The sequence below is a fragment of the Dipodomys merriami genome, unplaced genomic scaffold (genome assembly GCF_024711535.1).
Source record: "Dipodomys merriami isolate MVZ:Mamm:240054 unplaced genomic scaffold, mDipMer1.0.p SCAF_7, whole genome shotgun sequence".
NCBI lineage: Eukaryota > Metazoa > Chordata > Mammalia > Rodentia > Heteromyidae > Dipodomys > Dipodomys merriami.
The window spans coordinates 7,716,163-7,733,430 of NW_027206290.1; the positions used below are offsets into that span (position 1 = coordinate 7,716,163).

At 43.3% G+C, this 17,268-nt stretch overlaps 1 protein-coding gene across 3 annotated transcripts in view; it reads left to right on the forward strand.

Moving 5' to 3' along the window:
* Ak5 (adenylate kinase 5) overlaps positions 1-17,268 on the forward strand; it is a 251,680-nt gene that overhangs the window by 209,312 nt on the left and 25,100 nt on the right. For 2 of the 3 annotated variants that reach the window (XM_070007332.1, XM_070007331.1), the window contains exons 11-12: positions 11,544-11,707; positions 14,554-14,670. In XM_070007332.1, coding sequence (XP_069863433.1) covers positions 11,544-11,707; positions 14,554-14,670 — 281 coding nt within the window. Of the gene's footprint in view, positions 1-11,543; positions 11,708-14,553; positions 14,713-17,268 lie in introns of all 3 variants that reach the window. The other variant, XM_070007330.1, reaches the window with a different exon arrangement.

Genomic DNA, 17,268 nt, shown 5'->3' on the forward strand with positions numbered 1-17,268 from the left:
ATGAGGCCCTGGGTTCGATTCCTCAGCACCACATAAGCAAAAAGAAAAAAGCCGGAAGTGGTGCTGTGGCTCAAGTGGTAGAGCGTTAGCCTTGAGCTGAAGAGCTGAGGGACAGCGCCCAGGCCCAGAGTTCAGGCCCCATGACCGAACCCAAAAAAAAAAAAATCCCAATAGTAACAAACTGGGGAGCAAAGCCTTAAGCTCACAGCTTTTGGGGGCCACATCCATGACTCTAGCCAAGGGGATGAACAAGCAGCAGGAAGAAGCAGCATTATAGGAGAGAAGCTGGAGAATGTTGGCAGAGTAGTACAATACTAAACAGGAAACCACTCTGTCTAGCCTCTCCCATTCACAGACAAGGAAGCTGGTCCGAGGAGACAAAGGGACTCTCCAAGTATTGTTGAGCAAGTTCAAAGCAAGGGAAGTCTAGACCCAAAATTCCCTAATTGCCTTCCTGGTCACAAGCAGGACTGCCTCCCTGAGGCTCCATTCATTCATTCATTTATTCATTCATCTAACCATTTTCAAGTACCTACTATATAGCACACACTAATCAAGCAGGCACAGTCTCTGCTATTGCCAAGTTCCCTGCTCTGTTTAAAGCTCTTCCATATCACCCCGTAACCTTCAGCTGACTCAACCACAAGCATAGCTCAACACATTCACCAAATAAAACAAAGGAGTCAGTGCCTTTCAGAATGACTAGAAATAGTGTCTGGGAGGATAAGGATCTGATTTTTTTCTTAATTGCTTTGGGTCAGAGAGAGTCAGTTCCCAGCAACAGCATCCTGAAAGTCGGCATGGCAATGTAGCCCACTTGAGATGCAGAATGTTGAAGTGAGTCATGGCCCAGGCTGGTGGAAGATCATTCCTAGGGCACTGGCAGTTCATGGTCCAACAGTATAATGGCTTTTCTCTGAAAGGGATTATTCAGACATGAAAACCTGAGCTCAGTGTTGAGAACCATTTCCATCTAGAGAGAAATAATTCATGGGGCAGAAATATGACTGATGTTTAAACAAATCTGAAGATTATCTAGAAATTTGGTAGTTAGATTTGTCAAAGTTATTTGATGCCTTCACAGTTATAACTGTGAAGACTACTCATCTTACAAGATGCTAAAATACACCACAGTGTTTTTAAAACTCTGTATCAGCTGACATTGGCAGCTCATGCTGTAATCCTAGCTACTCAGGACACTGAGATCTCAGGGTAATAGTTTGGAGCCTGCTGGGGCAAGAAAGTCTGTGAGACTCTTATCTCTAATTAAGCACCAAAAATCCAGAAGTGGAGTTGTGGCTCAAATGGGAAGGTGGCATCTTTGAGTGAAAAATCTCAGGGACAGCACCAGGTCCTGAGTTCAAGCTCCAGTACCAACACACACACACACACACACACACACACACACACACACACACACACACACACAAGTACATATGCACACAAATACAAATGCAGTATCTTTTTTTCTTTTTCTTTTTCTTTTTTTTTTTTTTTTTTTTTTTGGTCGGTCGTGGGGCTTGAACTCTGGGCCTGGGTGCTGTCCCTCAGCTCTTTAGCCCAAGGCTAGTGCTCTACCACTTGAGCCACAGTGCCACTTCTGTTTTTCTGGTGGTTTTATTGGAGATAAAGCCAGCCTAAGCTGGCTTTGAACCACGATCCTTAGATCTCAGCCTCCTGAGTAGCTAGGATTACAGGCGTGAGCCGTGTATCTAATGTTTTGTTAAAACAAATCAGGTTAAGTGATGTTTATTGAAGGTTCATTTTGTAGCAGCAACTACTCCAGACACAAGAACAGTGTTCTGAGCATCCCTTCAACTCTCCTTATAACCAGTAGGCCCTGGTCTCTGCTGTACTTTGTAACTGAAGTTTGTAATTGAATTGAAGCTTAAAGAGAGTAAGCAACTGATAGGTCATCTCACCAGATAGAAAAATGTCTGAGATGTGAACTCAAAATCTTTATAGAGGGGCTGGGAAGGTGGCTCAGTGATAGAGTGCTTGCCTTGCATGCAAGCACTGGTTCGATTCCTCAGCACCACATAAGCAAAAAGAAAAAAGCCAGAAGTGGCGATGTGGCTCAAGTGGTAGAGCGCTAGCCTTGAGCTGAAGAGCTGAGGGACAGCGCCCAGGCCCAGAGTTCAGGCCCCACAACCGGACCCAAAAAAAAAAAAATCTTTATAGAGTTGTCACTTCTGGGACCATGAGGCTCCTCCTATGGGATTAATTAACAGTGTGTGCCATTGTGCAAGGTTCTATAGACAGCAAAAAAAAATGAAAGTTTTGACTTGCTATGAACTGAGCCTAGCAAAGGAAGGAAGAGACAACTGTGCTGGGAGCCAGGCTAAGAGGAACTTTCAAGATATTTGTCAGTTTGTCAGTTAAGTGTTACTGAGGAGTCAAAGATAACTAGAATAGAAGAAAGAGGTTAACTGTTCAATAATCAGGGTAAAGAGAGTAGGAAAGAGTATGGAAGAGGAAGAGTCAATAAACAGGAGGAGAAGGTTTGTAAGAAAAGAAGTGAATGAATGAAGAGGAAATAGAAACAAAGTTCTAGGCTACTGAAGGAAAAGAAATATTATGATTAGTAGAGGATGCAGACCATGTTGAAAATATTTTCCCTTGGATTGTTGTTATGCCAAAGAGATAGAGTCCACATTAATGTGGACAAGAGAAGATTGAGTTCTTGGAGCAGGATAGTGAGGGTCCATTCATCATAAAACCAGTGTCTGCTATATGCTATTTTAGACACTATGGGTGCAAAACTAACCCACACTCTGTCCTCATATACCATTAAGTCTAATAGAAGAGACAGACTTTAAGTGAGAATTGAACATTAGAATGGATGTTGGATACTGTGATCAAAATGCTCAGGTGCAAATGTTTCTGGGTTTTTTATTTCCTTTCATGCAATTGTTTCTAACATATTTATAAGACGATTTCTTTGTTGCTTTGTATGTCCCTCCCCCACAGTATAACCCATGCTTTCACTGTATTTGATGTCGGTATAATTTGTGGAGGGGAAGGGAAAAAACAAATCGTTTAACTAAGGATACAGGTGGACCCATTGCAACAATGAGATGTACAAGTCGTTATGTCAAAAAATGAACTTTAGAACTTTGGTGGGGGGTGAGGGGAGAACTGGGTGGAGGGAGGGGGGAATATGGGAAGGGATGGGAGGGGAAACAAAGAGGAGGCAACAATGCTTGTTAAGAAATGTACTCTTTATCTTGCCCATGTAATTGTAACTCCTTTGTATGGTATTCTCACAATAAAAAAAAAAAAATACTCAGGTGACCCAACAAAGCAAAATAGAGAAATTAGATGAAGACTATATACATTGTAGAAAAGTCTTCCCAAAGTAGGGGGAAAGGGACATGGGGAATAATAGAGGAGGTGGTATTGATTGGAATATATTGTAAATGTGTGGAAATGTGCCAGTGAAATCCCCCTCATCTGGCTAGGAATGTGGCTTAGTGGTAGAGTGCTTGCCTAGCATGCCTAGACATGGGTTTGATTCCTCAGTACCATGTAAATAGAAAAAGCTGGAAGTGGCACTGTGGCTCATGGTAGAGTGCTAGCCTTAAGCACAGAGAGGCTCAGGGACAGTACCCAGGCCCTGAGTTCAAGCTCCAGGACTGGCATTTAAAAAAAAAAAAGCAATCCCCCTTATAGAACGAATGTAACATAATTTTGTAAATTATGGAATAAAAAATACATTCCAGCTGGATGCTGGTGGCTCACACCTGTCATCCTAGCTACTCAGGAGGCTGAGATCTGAGAATCACAGATCAAAGCCACCCCAAGCAGGAAAGTCTGTGAGACTCTTATCTCCAATAAACCACCAAAAAACTGGAAGTGGTGTTGTGGCTCAAGTGGTAGAGCACTAGCCTTGAACAGAAGAGCTGAGGGACAGTGCCCAGGCCCAGAGTTCAAGCCCCAGGACTCACAAAAATAATAATAATAATAATATATTCTTAAGAAGAAAGGGGGGATAAAAAAACAAAGGAAGAAGCTACAAGCATTCTGAAACTATTGAGGAAACAATTTTTGCCTTCTTAATGGTAACAGGATTGAAAATGTTGAGAGTGGGAATAAGAACATGTTTGAGGACTATGGGGAAATAGCTAGACTCCATCCATGGGATCATTTGATATCAGAAATAGAGAAATATATCTGCCAAGAGGCCTTGAAAGCTGTTATGGAGTTAGAAGACAGGACCCCGCGGGCTCAGATTTCTGACTTTCTCAATTATATATAAATGAAGTAAAGAAAGGCCGGTGTATGTCATGACAGAATTTAAGGGCCAAAGCACTGAAAGTTTCCAGAAAGGGCATGGTGTTCAGTTGGCAAGAGAAGTAAGAAGAGTCCAAAGGGAATGGACGAACTTGATAAGATAGTAATAGAGGAAAAAAAAAAAAAACAAATAGAGAATTAAGGTCAAGGGAAAAGAGAAGAAGAAAGGAAGGAGTCATCAGAATGGGTGGATAAACTCAAGCAGTGAACTCTCAGTTCCGCCAGATCTGTAGGAAGCTCTGAAATTGGGTTCGTGAAGAAAGGCATTGGCGCCAGATTAATGTAAAGAATGTCTAGCCAGGATAGGAATCAAGGCCTGGGAAGCTCTGAGGTTGGCAAATGTGGCCCAGAAAAATTGTCTTCAGTGTTTTGCCTTAGAGCAAATAAACCATATATGCATTCATGAGTGTGTTTACTATCAAATAGATATAAAAAATACATAAACTGATGCATCATAAATGCATTCACATAGTCTGTACACCTCTAAGTGATAGCTAGGGATCAAACTGGCTGCTGATTTGGTTTAATTCAAACCTCTGTATGCTGGATGACATGACTCAGAAAAATCTAGAGAGCTAAGTAACCTCACTTCATGGTAAATAGCATCTACCACATCTATTCAAGAGAGATAGGACAAGAGAAACTCTCAATGAGATCTTGCATTTGGGAGCAGATTTCGGGAATGTTTTTCAAATGTAAACTCAATGAAATTAGCCAACTGGCCAACTAGGGAAGATGAAAAAAAGAGAGTCAATGATAGAATTAGGCAGAAAATTGTTTGTTGTTTCTCCCCATGTTATAGATGGGAAATTAAGTATCTGAAAATTGAAAGGCTGATATATGACTAGATACTAGTAAGTAGCAGAGTACACTGTCAAATCCATCTGTCCTGTGTCCTTTGAAATACATCACACTCCTCCACTTCACCATTTGTGCTCCATAGCCCAGTGTCTCCCCTTCCCCCCTTTCGGTGCCTGGGTACCGTCCCTTAGCTTTTTCACTCAAGGCAGGTGTTTTACCACTTAAGCTACAGCTTCACTTCCAGTTTTCTGGTGGTTAATTGAAGATAAGGGTCTCGTGGACTTTCCTGCCCCAGCAAGTTGTGAACCACAATCCTCAGATCTCAACCTCCTGAGTGGCTAGCATTACAGGCATCAGCCACTGGTTCCCAGCAAGCCAGACTCATTTGTGTGCTCTTCCTTATACCATTTCCTCTGTGCTGACAAAAGTGATTAATTGCCCTTCCCCCACCCTGGAGCAATATCTCCAGGTCCTGCCACATATCTGTATTGGTGAGTCACCTGCCACCCTCCCATTGGACTATATTTTATCTAATGGAAAGACCCAGCTCTGCGTCTTTTCTGTTGTTAGGACTAACTCTCCGGTCAGATCCATCCAAGCTGCCTAAGCATGCCCATTTGAAACAATGTGTTTCAAATCCAAGGTGCATCAAGCAGGATGTGACACATAAAAGGCTCACTAAGGACAAAATCACAAGCTTGGTGCCATTACTATGGGAAAAACACTTTAAAATGTAAGTGTAATTGAAACTTGAGTGCATGCATTTATTTGTATTTGGGATTCAGCTAATTACCCACCTGACATCTTTATTTTCTGGGCCCAGAATGTGCAATAACATGCCAGCTTTGCTATTTTCTTCTTCTTTTTTTTCCCTGAAGCCAAGGACTTACAGCAATTGCTTAGCTTCAGATCCTTACCTTGAAGATTCCAATAAATCCACAAGCTGTCTTTGAGAGAAAATTGGTCCCATAAATAGAAAGCAAAGTGGGAAAGGTGACCTAGTGGTCAGGCCAAAGTGCCACAGATCCAGCTCAAAGTCTACTAGGCTATCTAAGATCAGGGCTCCCTAAGCTCAAAATACCCAGCACTTTCCTCTTCCCACTGTAGACCAGAGAAGAAAGGAGAGCCTGCACTGAAGAGAAGAGGTTCACAGTATTGCCACTGCACATTATTGAGCAGCTTTGGCCTTGCATGAAATATTTTTTTTGTGCTGATACTAGGACTTGAACTCAGAGCCCAGGCACTATCCCTTAGTTCTTTCCACTCAAGGCTGGTGCTCTACCCTATAAGCCACAGCTCTACTTTTGGTGGTTAATTGGCGATAAGAGTCTCATAGACTTTTTCTGCTGCGTCTGGCTTTGAATCACAATCCTCAAATCTCAGCCTCCTGAGTATCTGGGATTACAGGAAAGGATACCAGCACCTAGCTTAGAACTTTTAAATGTCCTTTGAGAGTTAGGAAAAGGATTTTTCCCCTGATTCCTTTTTATGAAATACTGACAGACACCTTAGAAATGGAATCTTCTATACTAGACTCTAAGCCATGTGAGGTTGTGGCTGGGTCTGCCCAGGGGCATGAAATTGGAGTAAGGAGACACTAAAAACCTCAGTGACAGGAACTGTGACAGGGTCTCATCTGCCATCAGTCAGCTCATCTTTAGTAAACACAGCCCATTCATCTGAGAGAGATGCAGTTCCTCAAAAGATTTTTTTTCCATACAACAAATTATCCTGGGCAGATAGCAAGATTTCATTGTTGGTTTTTTGAGGTTTTGTTTTGTTTTGTCTTAATTTAAAAGTCAAGTTGGCCTGGCCTCAGTGGCTCACACCTGTAATCCCAGATACTCAAGAGGCTGAGATCTGAGAATCATGGTTTGAAGGCAGCCAGGCAGAAAGCCTGTGAAACTCTTATTTCCAATGAACTAACAAAACGCCAGAGGTGGAGATATTATTCAGATGATAGAATGTCAGCCTTGAGCAAAAGATTAAGATTACAACTGTAATCCTAGCTTCTCAAGAGACTGAGGTCTGAGGATCTTGGTTCGAAACAATGGATAGGAAAATCTCTTGAGACTCTTATCGCTAATTAAAACCAAAAAGCTGGAAGTGGAGCTATAGCTTGACTGGTTGAATGCTAGCATTAAGCGGAAAAAAAAAAAAAACAACAACAACAACCAAGGATAGCACGCAAGTTCTGAGTTCAAGTCCCAGGGCTGGCACAAAAAAAAAAAAAAAGAAGAAGAGGAAAAATAAAAAGCAAATGGGTAGCACCCAGCATTCCTAGTGCTGGCACACAAAAAATAAAGTCATAAATGAAGACCTTGAAGACAGGTGACAGGATGTGAAAATAAATGCCCCCAGTAGTAATTTTTGTGCTATCTTTGCAGAAAGAAAATCACTTTGTTCCCCAGTTTGGACGCAATGAAGGAATCTAGCCATTGTGTAAATTACTTAAAATTCCACAGCGCCTGTACTATTTGAGAGAGAAAAAAAAAAAGCAAACCTAGGAATTTGCAGCTGTGGCCCCCACGGAGGCTTCTAACTCGGGCAGCGTGAGGTTTAGCACACAGCTGTTGCTCATTTGAGCTGAAGATTTTTTAATTGCCTTGTGTCAAGATTTATTAAATAACATTTGAGAGAAACAAAAACTATAATAGTCATATTAGTAGGAGGCTGAAGAAAAATATAATAATAGTAATAACGGGAACATAGCATTCTTGCCTTGGAAGCCAAGTCTGAAAATATCTTTTCCACATAACCAGCTACCAGTCATCCTGGGAAGAGTTTCCAGGAAAATCCAAGCCATGGAAGCCCTGTGGCCTCCGCCAGAGCTCAGATGCTAGCTGCTCTTAGTCATTTATCTAGAAGTACTTCTTCTGAGCGGCCTCTTCTGATCCTACCTTCTCCCAACCTATTATATAGAGAGGCAAGAGTCCGGGTGCTTGAAACAAATGCAGCATTAGCCAGCAATGGGTTGCTCGCCTAAGTGGTCTGCGTCATCTTTGCAAACCTCTGTAATTGCTGTTTTCCTAGTAGACTGGCTCATCCAAGACAATATGGCATGGGGGTGGGGAGGGGGGATAGGATCGGGGGGAGCTGAACCTTCCCACTAGGCTTAGAGTAGCTGTCTGCGTGAACAGAAGATAAAACACATGGACCGTCCCAGGTTCTTCTGACAAGGCAAAGTAGGGGGAGGGAGCCTTTCTACTAAAACTAATGTTATCTTTTAAGGGAGAAGTCCCAACCACCAAACATAGTCTTCAACAAGAGAGGTAAACCAAGCAAACTGCAGAATAAAGTCATAAATCTTCACTATCCAACTATAATCTCTATCATGCTTTGCCTTTTAACTTGTTTCCATGCAAAACATTTTAAGAGGCTGTCAAATACAGTTATTAGAATTATCCAAATATCACTTATAAAGAGGCTGGGAAGGTGGCTCAGTGGTAGAGTGCTTGCCTTGCATGCATGAAGCCCTGGGTTCTATTCATTAGTACTACCACATAAGCAGAAAAAGCTGGAAGTGGCACTGTAGCTCAAGTGGTAGAGTGCTAGCCTTGAGCTGAAGAGCTGAGGGACAGTGCCCAGGCCCAGAGTTCAGGCCCCACAACCGACAATAAATAAATAAATAAATAAATAAATAAATAAATAAATAAATAAATAAATAAAAATCAGTATATCACATTAGACAATTCTACAAAATAAAAACAAAAATCCCACAGCGATAATAACCCCAGCAGTCCAAGAAAAACCCGCATTAATAGTACAAATTATGAATACAGTTTTAAAAAAAGAAAAGAAAATCACATTAGACATTTAAACGGAGGTAACTACATTTATTCAAGAAATTCAGTGCTGCTGCTTAATGCCACTAAGGACACCGTTTTAGGTGTGATTTCACATGCTTTCAAAATGTCAGTACAGTCCCCATAGTAAAGCATCTTTGTGCGGTCAAGTTTGTTTACTGTCATTACATTATACATCATACTTAAGACCATATCACCTCAAAATTAAGCAATTTATCTTGTAAGTGGACACCAGCCAAAATTTAGCCTGAAAATGAAAAAATTCAAAAACACTTTAATTCTTGAAGACAGATATCAACATGTTTCAGTGTATGAGCACTGTTTGCTTATAGAGACATGAAGTGTCCATTGAAAAGTGGAAATGGAGATTGGGGCCAGTGACTCATGCCTGTAATTCTAACTACTGAGGAGGCTGAGAACTGAGGGTTGAGGTTTAAAGTGAGCGTAGGCAGAAAAGTCCATGAGACTCTTTATCTCCAATTAACCAGCAAAAAGCTGAAAGTGGAGGTACGGCTCAAGTGGAGGAGCACTACTCTTGAGCAAAAAGGCTAAGGGACAGCCCCCAGGCTCTGAGTTCAAGCCTAAGTCCTAGTATCACTACTCCCCCCCTCCTCTGAAAAAAAGAAAAAACTGGATTGAGACTCTGGAAAAATGAAATGCTCCGGAAAGACTAAGGGGCTTTTGTTGTTCATATTGTTCATATTGTTGTTGTTTGTTTTTTGTGCCAGTCCTGGGGTTTAGGACGTAGGCACTGACTATGAGTTTGTTGTTCAAGGCTAAGGGCTGTACCCCTTGAGCCACAATTCCACTTCTAGGTTTTTGGTAAATGCTTGGAGACAAGAGTCTGAAGCATATGGTGATAATGGTCTGCTGGCTTAGCATTCCATACTCCAATTTCATATGTAAGTAGGTCAGATCGGGTTAGTCTTCCATAGATACTATGGTCCTGGAAGTGGGAGGAAGAAGTAAGCATTCATTCATTCACACCAGTTATCAGTGTCAGCTTGTCAATTATGGTTGGGTGGGGCTGTGTATTAGTACAAAGACAACTTGTCTATTCTTTCTTTCTTTCTCTATTTATTTATTGTGCCAATCCTGTGGCTTGAACTCAGGGCCTGAACACTGGCCGTGAGCCTTTTTGCTCATGACTAACACTCCACCATTTGAGCCACAGTTCCACTCCCAGATTTTCTGGTAGTTTATTGGAGATAAGAGTCTCCTGGACTTTGCTGCCTGGATTGGCTTTTAATCCTCAGATCGCAGCCTTCTGAGTAGCTAGGATTACAGGCATGAGCCACCATCGCCCCGCAGGAAGACAGGTTTTTTTTTTTTTGTTTTTTGTTTTTAATTTCATAGGCATGTAATGCCTAGGATAGTACCGGTCCAAGTAAGCATTCGGTAAAGATTAGCTATTGATGTTTTTTAATGAAATACATTAGGATTTAGGAATTTGAGGGCAATGGAAAGAGTCAATGATGACATGTTCATCAAGGGGATATGAAATATATTCAAAATTAATTAAAATGACTGATATATATTATGCGTGTATGTGTGTCTGTGTGTGTGTGCATGTGTGTGAGTGTGTGTGTGTGTGTGTGTGAGAGAGAGAGAGAGAGAGAGAGAGAGAGAGAGAGAGAGAGAGAGAGAGAGAGGAAGAAAGAATCCTTTGGCAAATAACTACTTGTAATCTTCAAAAATGTCTTCAGAAAGTGTTCCACACTGCTAGAGATCAGAAGAGCACTACAACCAAGGGCTCGCTGTGGTTCCCAGCTCAGCTCATCAGCTTCACAGGACATTGTTGAGTCAACTGAGACAAGTGGCAGGAAGTTGAATGGGTCTGGGAACAGTTATGTGTTTGTCCCTTGTGTGTAGGAAATGACACAAAAACATTTCTAGAGGAATAGAACAACCAGCCCCATCCACACTCTCCCATGTTTCAGAGTCTTCTTTGTACTTTATTCACAACTCTACTCTAAGTTTGTGATTGTTTGAAAATAAAAACTTTTCTTTTTCACCAACACCTAGGATTTATTAAGTTTATTTCACTGAGTATGGTGGCTCCTGAGCAGGTTCAATTCCCCCAAGAAACCTCTCTGGTTTGCATGGCTACTGGAGTCATGAGCCTTTCCTTTGTGCCCCTTCAACAAGCAGATCCCCAACCTAGCAGACCACTTACAACTGCAGAACTACTGCCTGCTTTTGTCGCTAACATCTATGCCCCTTTCCTCAGGGAGATAGCTCTTTCAGCTCAGGACTGTGTCTGCTCTGGATGTGTCCATGGCCCCCTGAGCAGTCTTAACCCTCAATACATGCTTGTGCAGGAAGCATTCACACTCGCTCACTAAGATGACCACAGACAAAAAGGAAGCACTAAGTCTGTGGCTCATGCCTGTAATCTTAGCTATTCAAGAGGCTGAGATCTAAGGATCATGGTTCTAAGCCAGCCAGAAGGAAAATCTATGGGGCTGCTATCTCCAGTTAACTGCCACAAAGCTGAAAGTAGAACTGTGGCTCAAAAGCCAGCCTTGAGCAGAAAAACCCTAGTTCTAGCCCTAGTACCTACACACACACACACACACACACACACACACACACACACACGACACAGGACGGAATGCATGCCTGACATGTCTCCCTTTCAAGGTGGCCCTGGCTCTGGCAAAGGCACACAGTGTGAGAAGCTGGTAGAAAAATATGGCTTTACTCATCTCTCCACCGGTGAACTCCTGCGTAAAGAACTAGCCTCCGAATCTGAAAGAAGCAAATTGATCAGAGACATCATGCAGCGTGGAGACCTGGTACCCTCGGTAAGCTACGCCCCTCCTTCCCAGGAGACCACGCCCCGCCTCCCCAGGGAACCCCTCCCCCTCCTGCTTGGTCACCCGCAGCTGCCTTCCCCTACAGAGGTACCTACCTAGAGGGTTTAGATAGAAATGGGTTTTATTTCTCCTTTACATGACAATCCAGAAACGAGCAGGTCTGCAGCAGATGTTGCACCCAAGTCCCAAGTTCCTTGGCCAGCTCTTTAAATTTCATCCTACTCTTCGTTTCCCCCAAGTCAGGCCCCCACTTGACTAGTTCAAAAATCTTCAGAACAGAGGTGAGTGTGATAGGACACAGCCTAGAATTAGAAACCTTCAGAGAACAGAAAATAACCTTTTGATCTAGTTCTGCAGGGAGCCTCAGGGAATGAGAGCATTTGGCATTTTGTTTCTGTCATTTAAGAGTATTCCTTTGTTAATACCTTTTTTTTTTTTTCAAATCTTTATTCGTGTCAGCCATGTGTATCCAAAAATATTCATCTTACCCCAGGCAGGCACTGGTGGCTCGTGCCTAGCTACTCTGTAGACTGAGTTCTGAAAATTGTGGTTCAAAGCCAGCCTGATCAAGAAAGTTCAGGAGACTCTAACCTCAGATTGATTAACCACCAGAAAACTTGAAGTGGAGCTGTGGCTCTAATTGAGCAAAAGAGCTCAGAGACATCCCAGGTAGTTAGACAGACAGACAGACAGACGGACGGACGGACGGACGGACGGACGGACAGACAGACAGACAGACAGACAGACAGACAGACAGACAGACAGACAGACAGACAGATAGATAACATCCTTGACCAACAAGATCCCAAGCCAGGCTCTGTAATTAGTTCTTGAACCATACAGTCTCTGCTGGATAAGGACACAGGCTGGGTCACAACTGGAAACATCTTGGTCAAAGGAAATCAGTCATGGCAGTCTTTTTTTTTCTTTTTTATTTGCCAGTACTGGAGTTTGAACTCAGGACCTGGAAGGGCACTGTTCTTTAGCTTTCTTGCTGAAGGCTAGCACTCTACTTACTTGAGTGATAGATCCACTTCTGGCTTCTTGGTAGTTAACTGGAAATAAGAGTCTCATGGACTTTCCTACTCTGGCTGACTTAGAACAGCAATCCTCAGACCTCAGCCTCCTGAGTAGCTACGATTACAGACATGACCCACCAGTGCCTAGCTCCCCAGGCTTACTATTGTCACAGCAAGCAAGCCATTGCTTCAAAATATGTTTCTTCTGCAGAAACTTCCAGCAGCTTCCCACGACACTTAGAATGAAATGCAGAGTCCTGTCCATGGACCTGTCCAGACACCTCTCCAGGGTTATTCCCCTCCACCCTCCCCATGCTGGCTCCCATTCACACACTCCTCATTCCTCTCACCGTCAGGCCGTTCCTGCCTCCAAACCTTTGTACAGTCAATGTCCTCATCCTGAGTGATATTTCTTCATATGGTCACACAGTTTGCTCATGTCTTCATCTAAATCTTTGTGTTGTGTTGTTGTTGTTGTTGTTGTTTTAAGTCGGTTGTGGGGCTTGAACTCTGGGCCTGGGTGCTGTCCCTGAGCTCTTCAGGTCAACACTAGCACTCTACCAGTTAAGCCACAACACCATTTTCAGTTTCTTAGTGGTTAATTGGAGATAAGAGTCTTACAAACTTTGCTACCTGGGCTGGCTTTGAACCATGATCCTCAGATGTCAGCCTCCTGAGTAGCTAGGATTACAGGTGAGAGCCCCCAGTGCCCAGCTTAAATCTTTGTTTTAATGTCAAAACTACATTTTTGGGGGTGGTGGTTGGGGGGAGGAGGGGGTTGTGCCAGCACCGGTGTTCTCCCTTAGCTTTTTCACTCAAAGCTGGCACTCTGCCACTTACAAATGTGACAGCTTCTTCAGAAGGCCTTCCCTACCACCTTATCTAGAATAGCGCCTCCAGCATTTTGTTTTCTCTTTGTCTTGCTTTAATCTTGTGCTTGTCAGTTGTCCCTTGCTAAATATTGTAATTATTTATATTTTGGTTGTCTCCCTCATCGAACTATGATCTTCCTGAGGAAGATAATTTACAATTATCTAGAGAAAGATTTGGCCACCTGTAATGGCATTATTCCTCAAGCTCCTGCCAAAAGTCAGAGGACAGAGAGCTCCTCCCTTTCCGCAGAACAGTGAGCTGACTGCAGTTTCCCACAGCCGTTCCCAAACCTCTACATTCTTTCCTCCTTATTTTCCATAAGCACTTCTTAAAATGAAATAAAATATATTCAGGCCGTAATGGGACTTGAACTCAGGTCCTTATCCCTGCTAGGCAGACACTCTACTACTTTAGCCACATCCTCTGGCCCTTAAATCAAGAGCTTTCGTAGAGAAAGCAATGTGGCTAGAAAATACGACTTCATATCTACTTAAAAGTCTTAAATCAGTGAATGTCAAGTTAGATGTTGACTGGAAAAAAAAACTAACAGTAGAATATATTTTAAATTTTGTTTAAATTGCCATGGTGCCTAGTTTATGTAGTGTTAGTCTCTGAAACAAGCCTGTTATAGTTCTTATAATCTAACATGAGTCATACAACCCTGCAAAAGCAACTACTGAGGACTAAGAAAACTATGAAGAGTTACACTGGAACCCAGGACCCAGCCCCCATTGTGAGTGACCCTCCAATTTTGTAGTTGTTCCAGTGTGGTGGGGGAGGGAAAGGTGACAGAGAATTAAATATGGAGAGCTGCTGTCTGTCTGCTGTCTGAACAACAACTTGTACTCCCTCATGGACGGCTTGTGGACTGCCCTGGTGGTTCTGGGTAGTGACCGGCACTGTAAGGCTCGGGCGCTGACCGCTGTCATCCTTCTGCTGCAGGACATCGTTCTGGAGCTCCTGAAGGAGGCCATGGTGGCCAGCCTCAACAACACACAGGGCTTCCTGATTGATGGCTACCCTCGGGAAGTGAAGCAAGGGGAAGAGTTCCACCGCAGGGTGAGCTGCTGTGACTGCAGGGATTGCTCCAGAAGAAAAATAGTGCGCATTATTGTTGTTGGAGATAAATTCAAAGCCTAGCCCTTTCCTAGTTACATTAATCAAACCTTTCTATTACACATGGCAGAAATCCAATTCAAACTAACCAGAGAGAGAGAGAGACAGAGAGACAGAGAGAAACAGAAAAGAATATTTAACTGAAATACACAGTTACACAGTAGTAGTTTGGACTTGGTTAGATGTTGGTATTCAAATTTGCTCATCAAAGTTCTTACTGGTCCCGTCTCATCAATTGCTTTTCCTTCTCATTTCCAGCTTCTGCCTTACCAAGATCCACATCACATACCCAGGGCTATGTTTCATTGTCCTGGATTAAGTCTCAGCCATCTCTGAACCTTTCCCTGTGGCCAGGGGAAAAGGGTGGAGGGGGAGAGGGGAGAGGCAGCCTGGAGGAACAGGGATGGGAAGGGTGGCATCCCACCTGAGCCATGCTGACTGATGTGTACAGAGAATTACCCCGGGAGGAATAGGGATACGTGTACATAGGAAGGGAGCTGGGAATGCTGGGTGAGCAGAGCTTCAAATACCACTCAATACCCCAACCTCCCACCCTCCCCAGCCCCACCCTGTCCTGGGAGGAGGTGAGTCAGAGCCATTCACAAGGAGCGGCAGGAAGGGACCCCCACTCCAGCTATAGGCACTGACCTACTATGAGCAGGTTCTGGGCTTCACTGCACACAACAGACTTCACACGGCACGTTTTACAAAGGTTGAGATGGTGTTAAGCAATGTCTGACTGGAAAACCCAAAAGAAACTTCTGTTTTTAGAACTGTTGTCTCTCTAAGCCAGTTTTATATTTTCATATGCATCCTTTTCTGGGATGCTTGGTGGCTTTGAGGGTTTTGCTTTTGTTTTGTTTTGTTTTATACTGGCACTGGAGCTTGAACTCAGGGCCTCGGGCTCTCAATTGGCTTTCCCACTCAAGGCTGGTGCCCTAATACTTGAGCCACACCTCCACATCCGGCTTTTTGCTGGTTAACTATAGATAAGAGTCTCATGGCCTTTTCTCCCCAGGGTGGCTTCAAGCCTTGATCCTCAGATCTCAGCCTTCTGAGTAGCTAGCATTGCAGGTGTGAGCTATCGGCTCCCTATTCATGGGTTGCTTTTTAAAGCTGTCTTTTTAAATAGATAAAGGATGTACAGCCTGCATGCAAAGGTGATGGATTAAGCAGAAGGGCATACTGTTTTGATGATAGTCATATGGCTGGTGACAGCTTGCTGTTGAGTGACAGCTGCTGGTAAGACTGAGTATTGAGGAGTCCCATCTCCTTCCACTTCTGCATCCAACACTGTGACAGTGAATTGGACTGTGTGTCCCTGGGGTGAGTTCCACTTCTCTCTGCCTCTGTTCTCTTCAATGTTCAGATAGAATCTCCATTGCTCACCTTCCCCTCCATTTGCCTCTTGCAGACAAAGTCAAAGCAAAGCTTCTTGGGCATACTAGGGGTAGACAGGGAGACTGGAAATGTGTGACTGTGGTGGTCATAGCAGCCTTTAGGTGTTTTCCCAAGAAGTCTAAAGAGCTTTCTTCCACAAAGCAGCCCACTTCAAAAGTACAAACCACAAACTTGGATGTAAGTCAATTTAGGATTAGTAGTGGGTGCTTGTTATTTAATGAGACTGGGTCTGCTAAGTAGCCTGGATTGGACTCACGCTCAATCCTCTTACCCTCAGCCCACGGATTCTGGTATTACAGGTGTGTACCTCAATTCCCAGCCAACAATATAAAACAACTCATTTTGGAAAAAAATTATATTGGGGAAAATTGTTTGGTTTGGCTGTTAAACGTGCATAACAACTTTTTCCAGTGTGAACCACTTTTCAGTGTTGCGTTGGATGATAGTAAGTGCACTCATGCCATTGTGTCACGCTCACAATAGTCCATCTCCAGGAATATTTTCATCTTGCTGAACTGAAGCTCTGTACTCATTAAACAACTTCCCACCCTCCCCTACCTCTGAGGCTGTCATGCTACTACTCTCTGTCTCTATGAGTGTGATTATTCTAGGCACCTCATCTAAATGGGGGGAGCATAGCACCTGCCCTTCTAAGGAAAAGGTCCCCAGAAGCATTCTTCAGGACACCAATGGCTCAAGCCCATAATCCTAGCTATTCAGGAAGCTGAGATCTGAGGATCTGTTTGAAGCTAGCCTGGGCAGGAAAGTTTGTGAGGCTCTTATCTCCAGTTAATCACAGTTAATCACACACACAAAAGCTGCCTCAAGTAGGACAGCACCAGTCTTGGGGGGAGGGGGTGGCCCGAGAAAGCTAAGGGAAAACTGCCATAGCATCTGTACCATTCTACATTCCTACCAACAGAACAGGTAGATTCTAGTTTCTCCTCACTAACACTGTTATTGGAGGCATGTTTTTGTGTTTTGTCTGTGCTTGTGCATTTTGACAGTCACCATCCTATAGTAGCTAATAGGTGAGCTTTGCTGTCTCCATGTATTTGTGTGTGTGTTTGTATGCGTGCACTAGTCCTGGGCTTGAACTCAGGGCCTCCATACTCTCTCTAAACAATTTTGCTCAAGGCT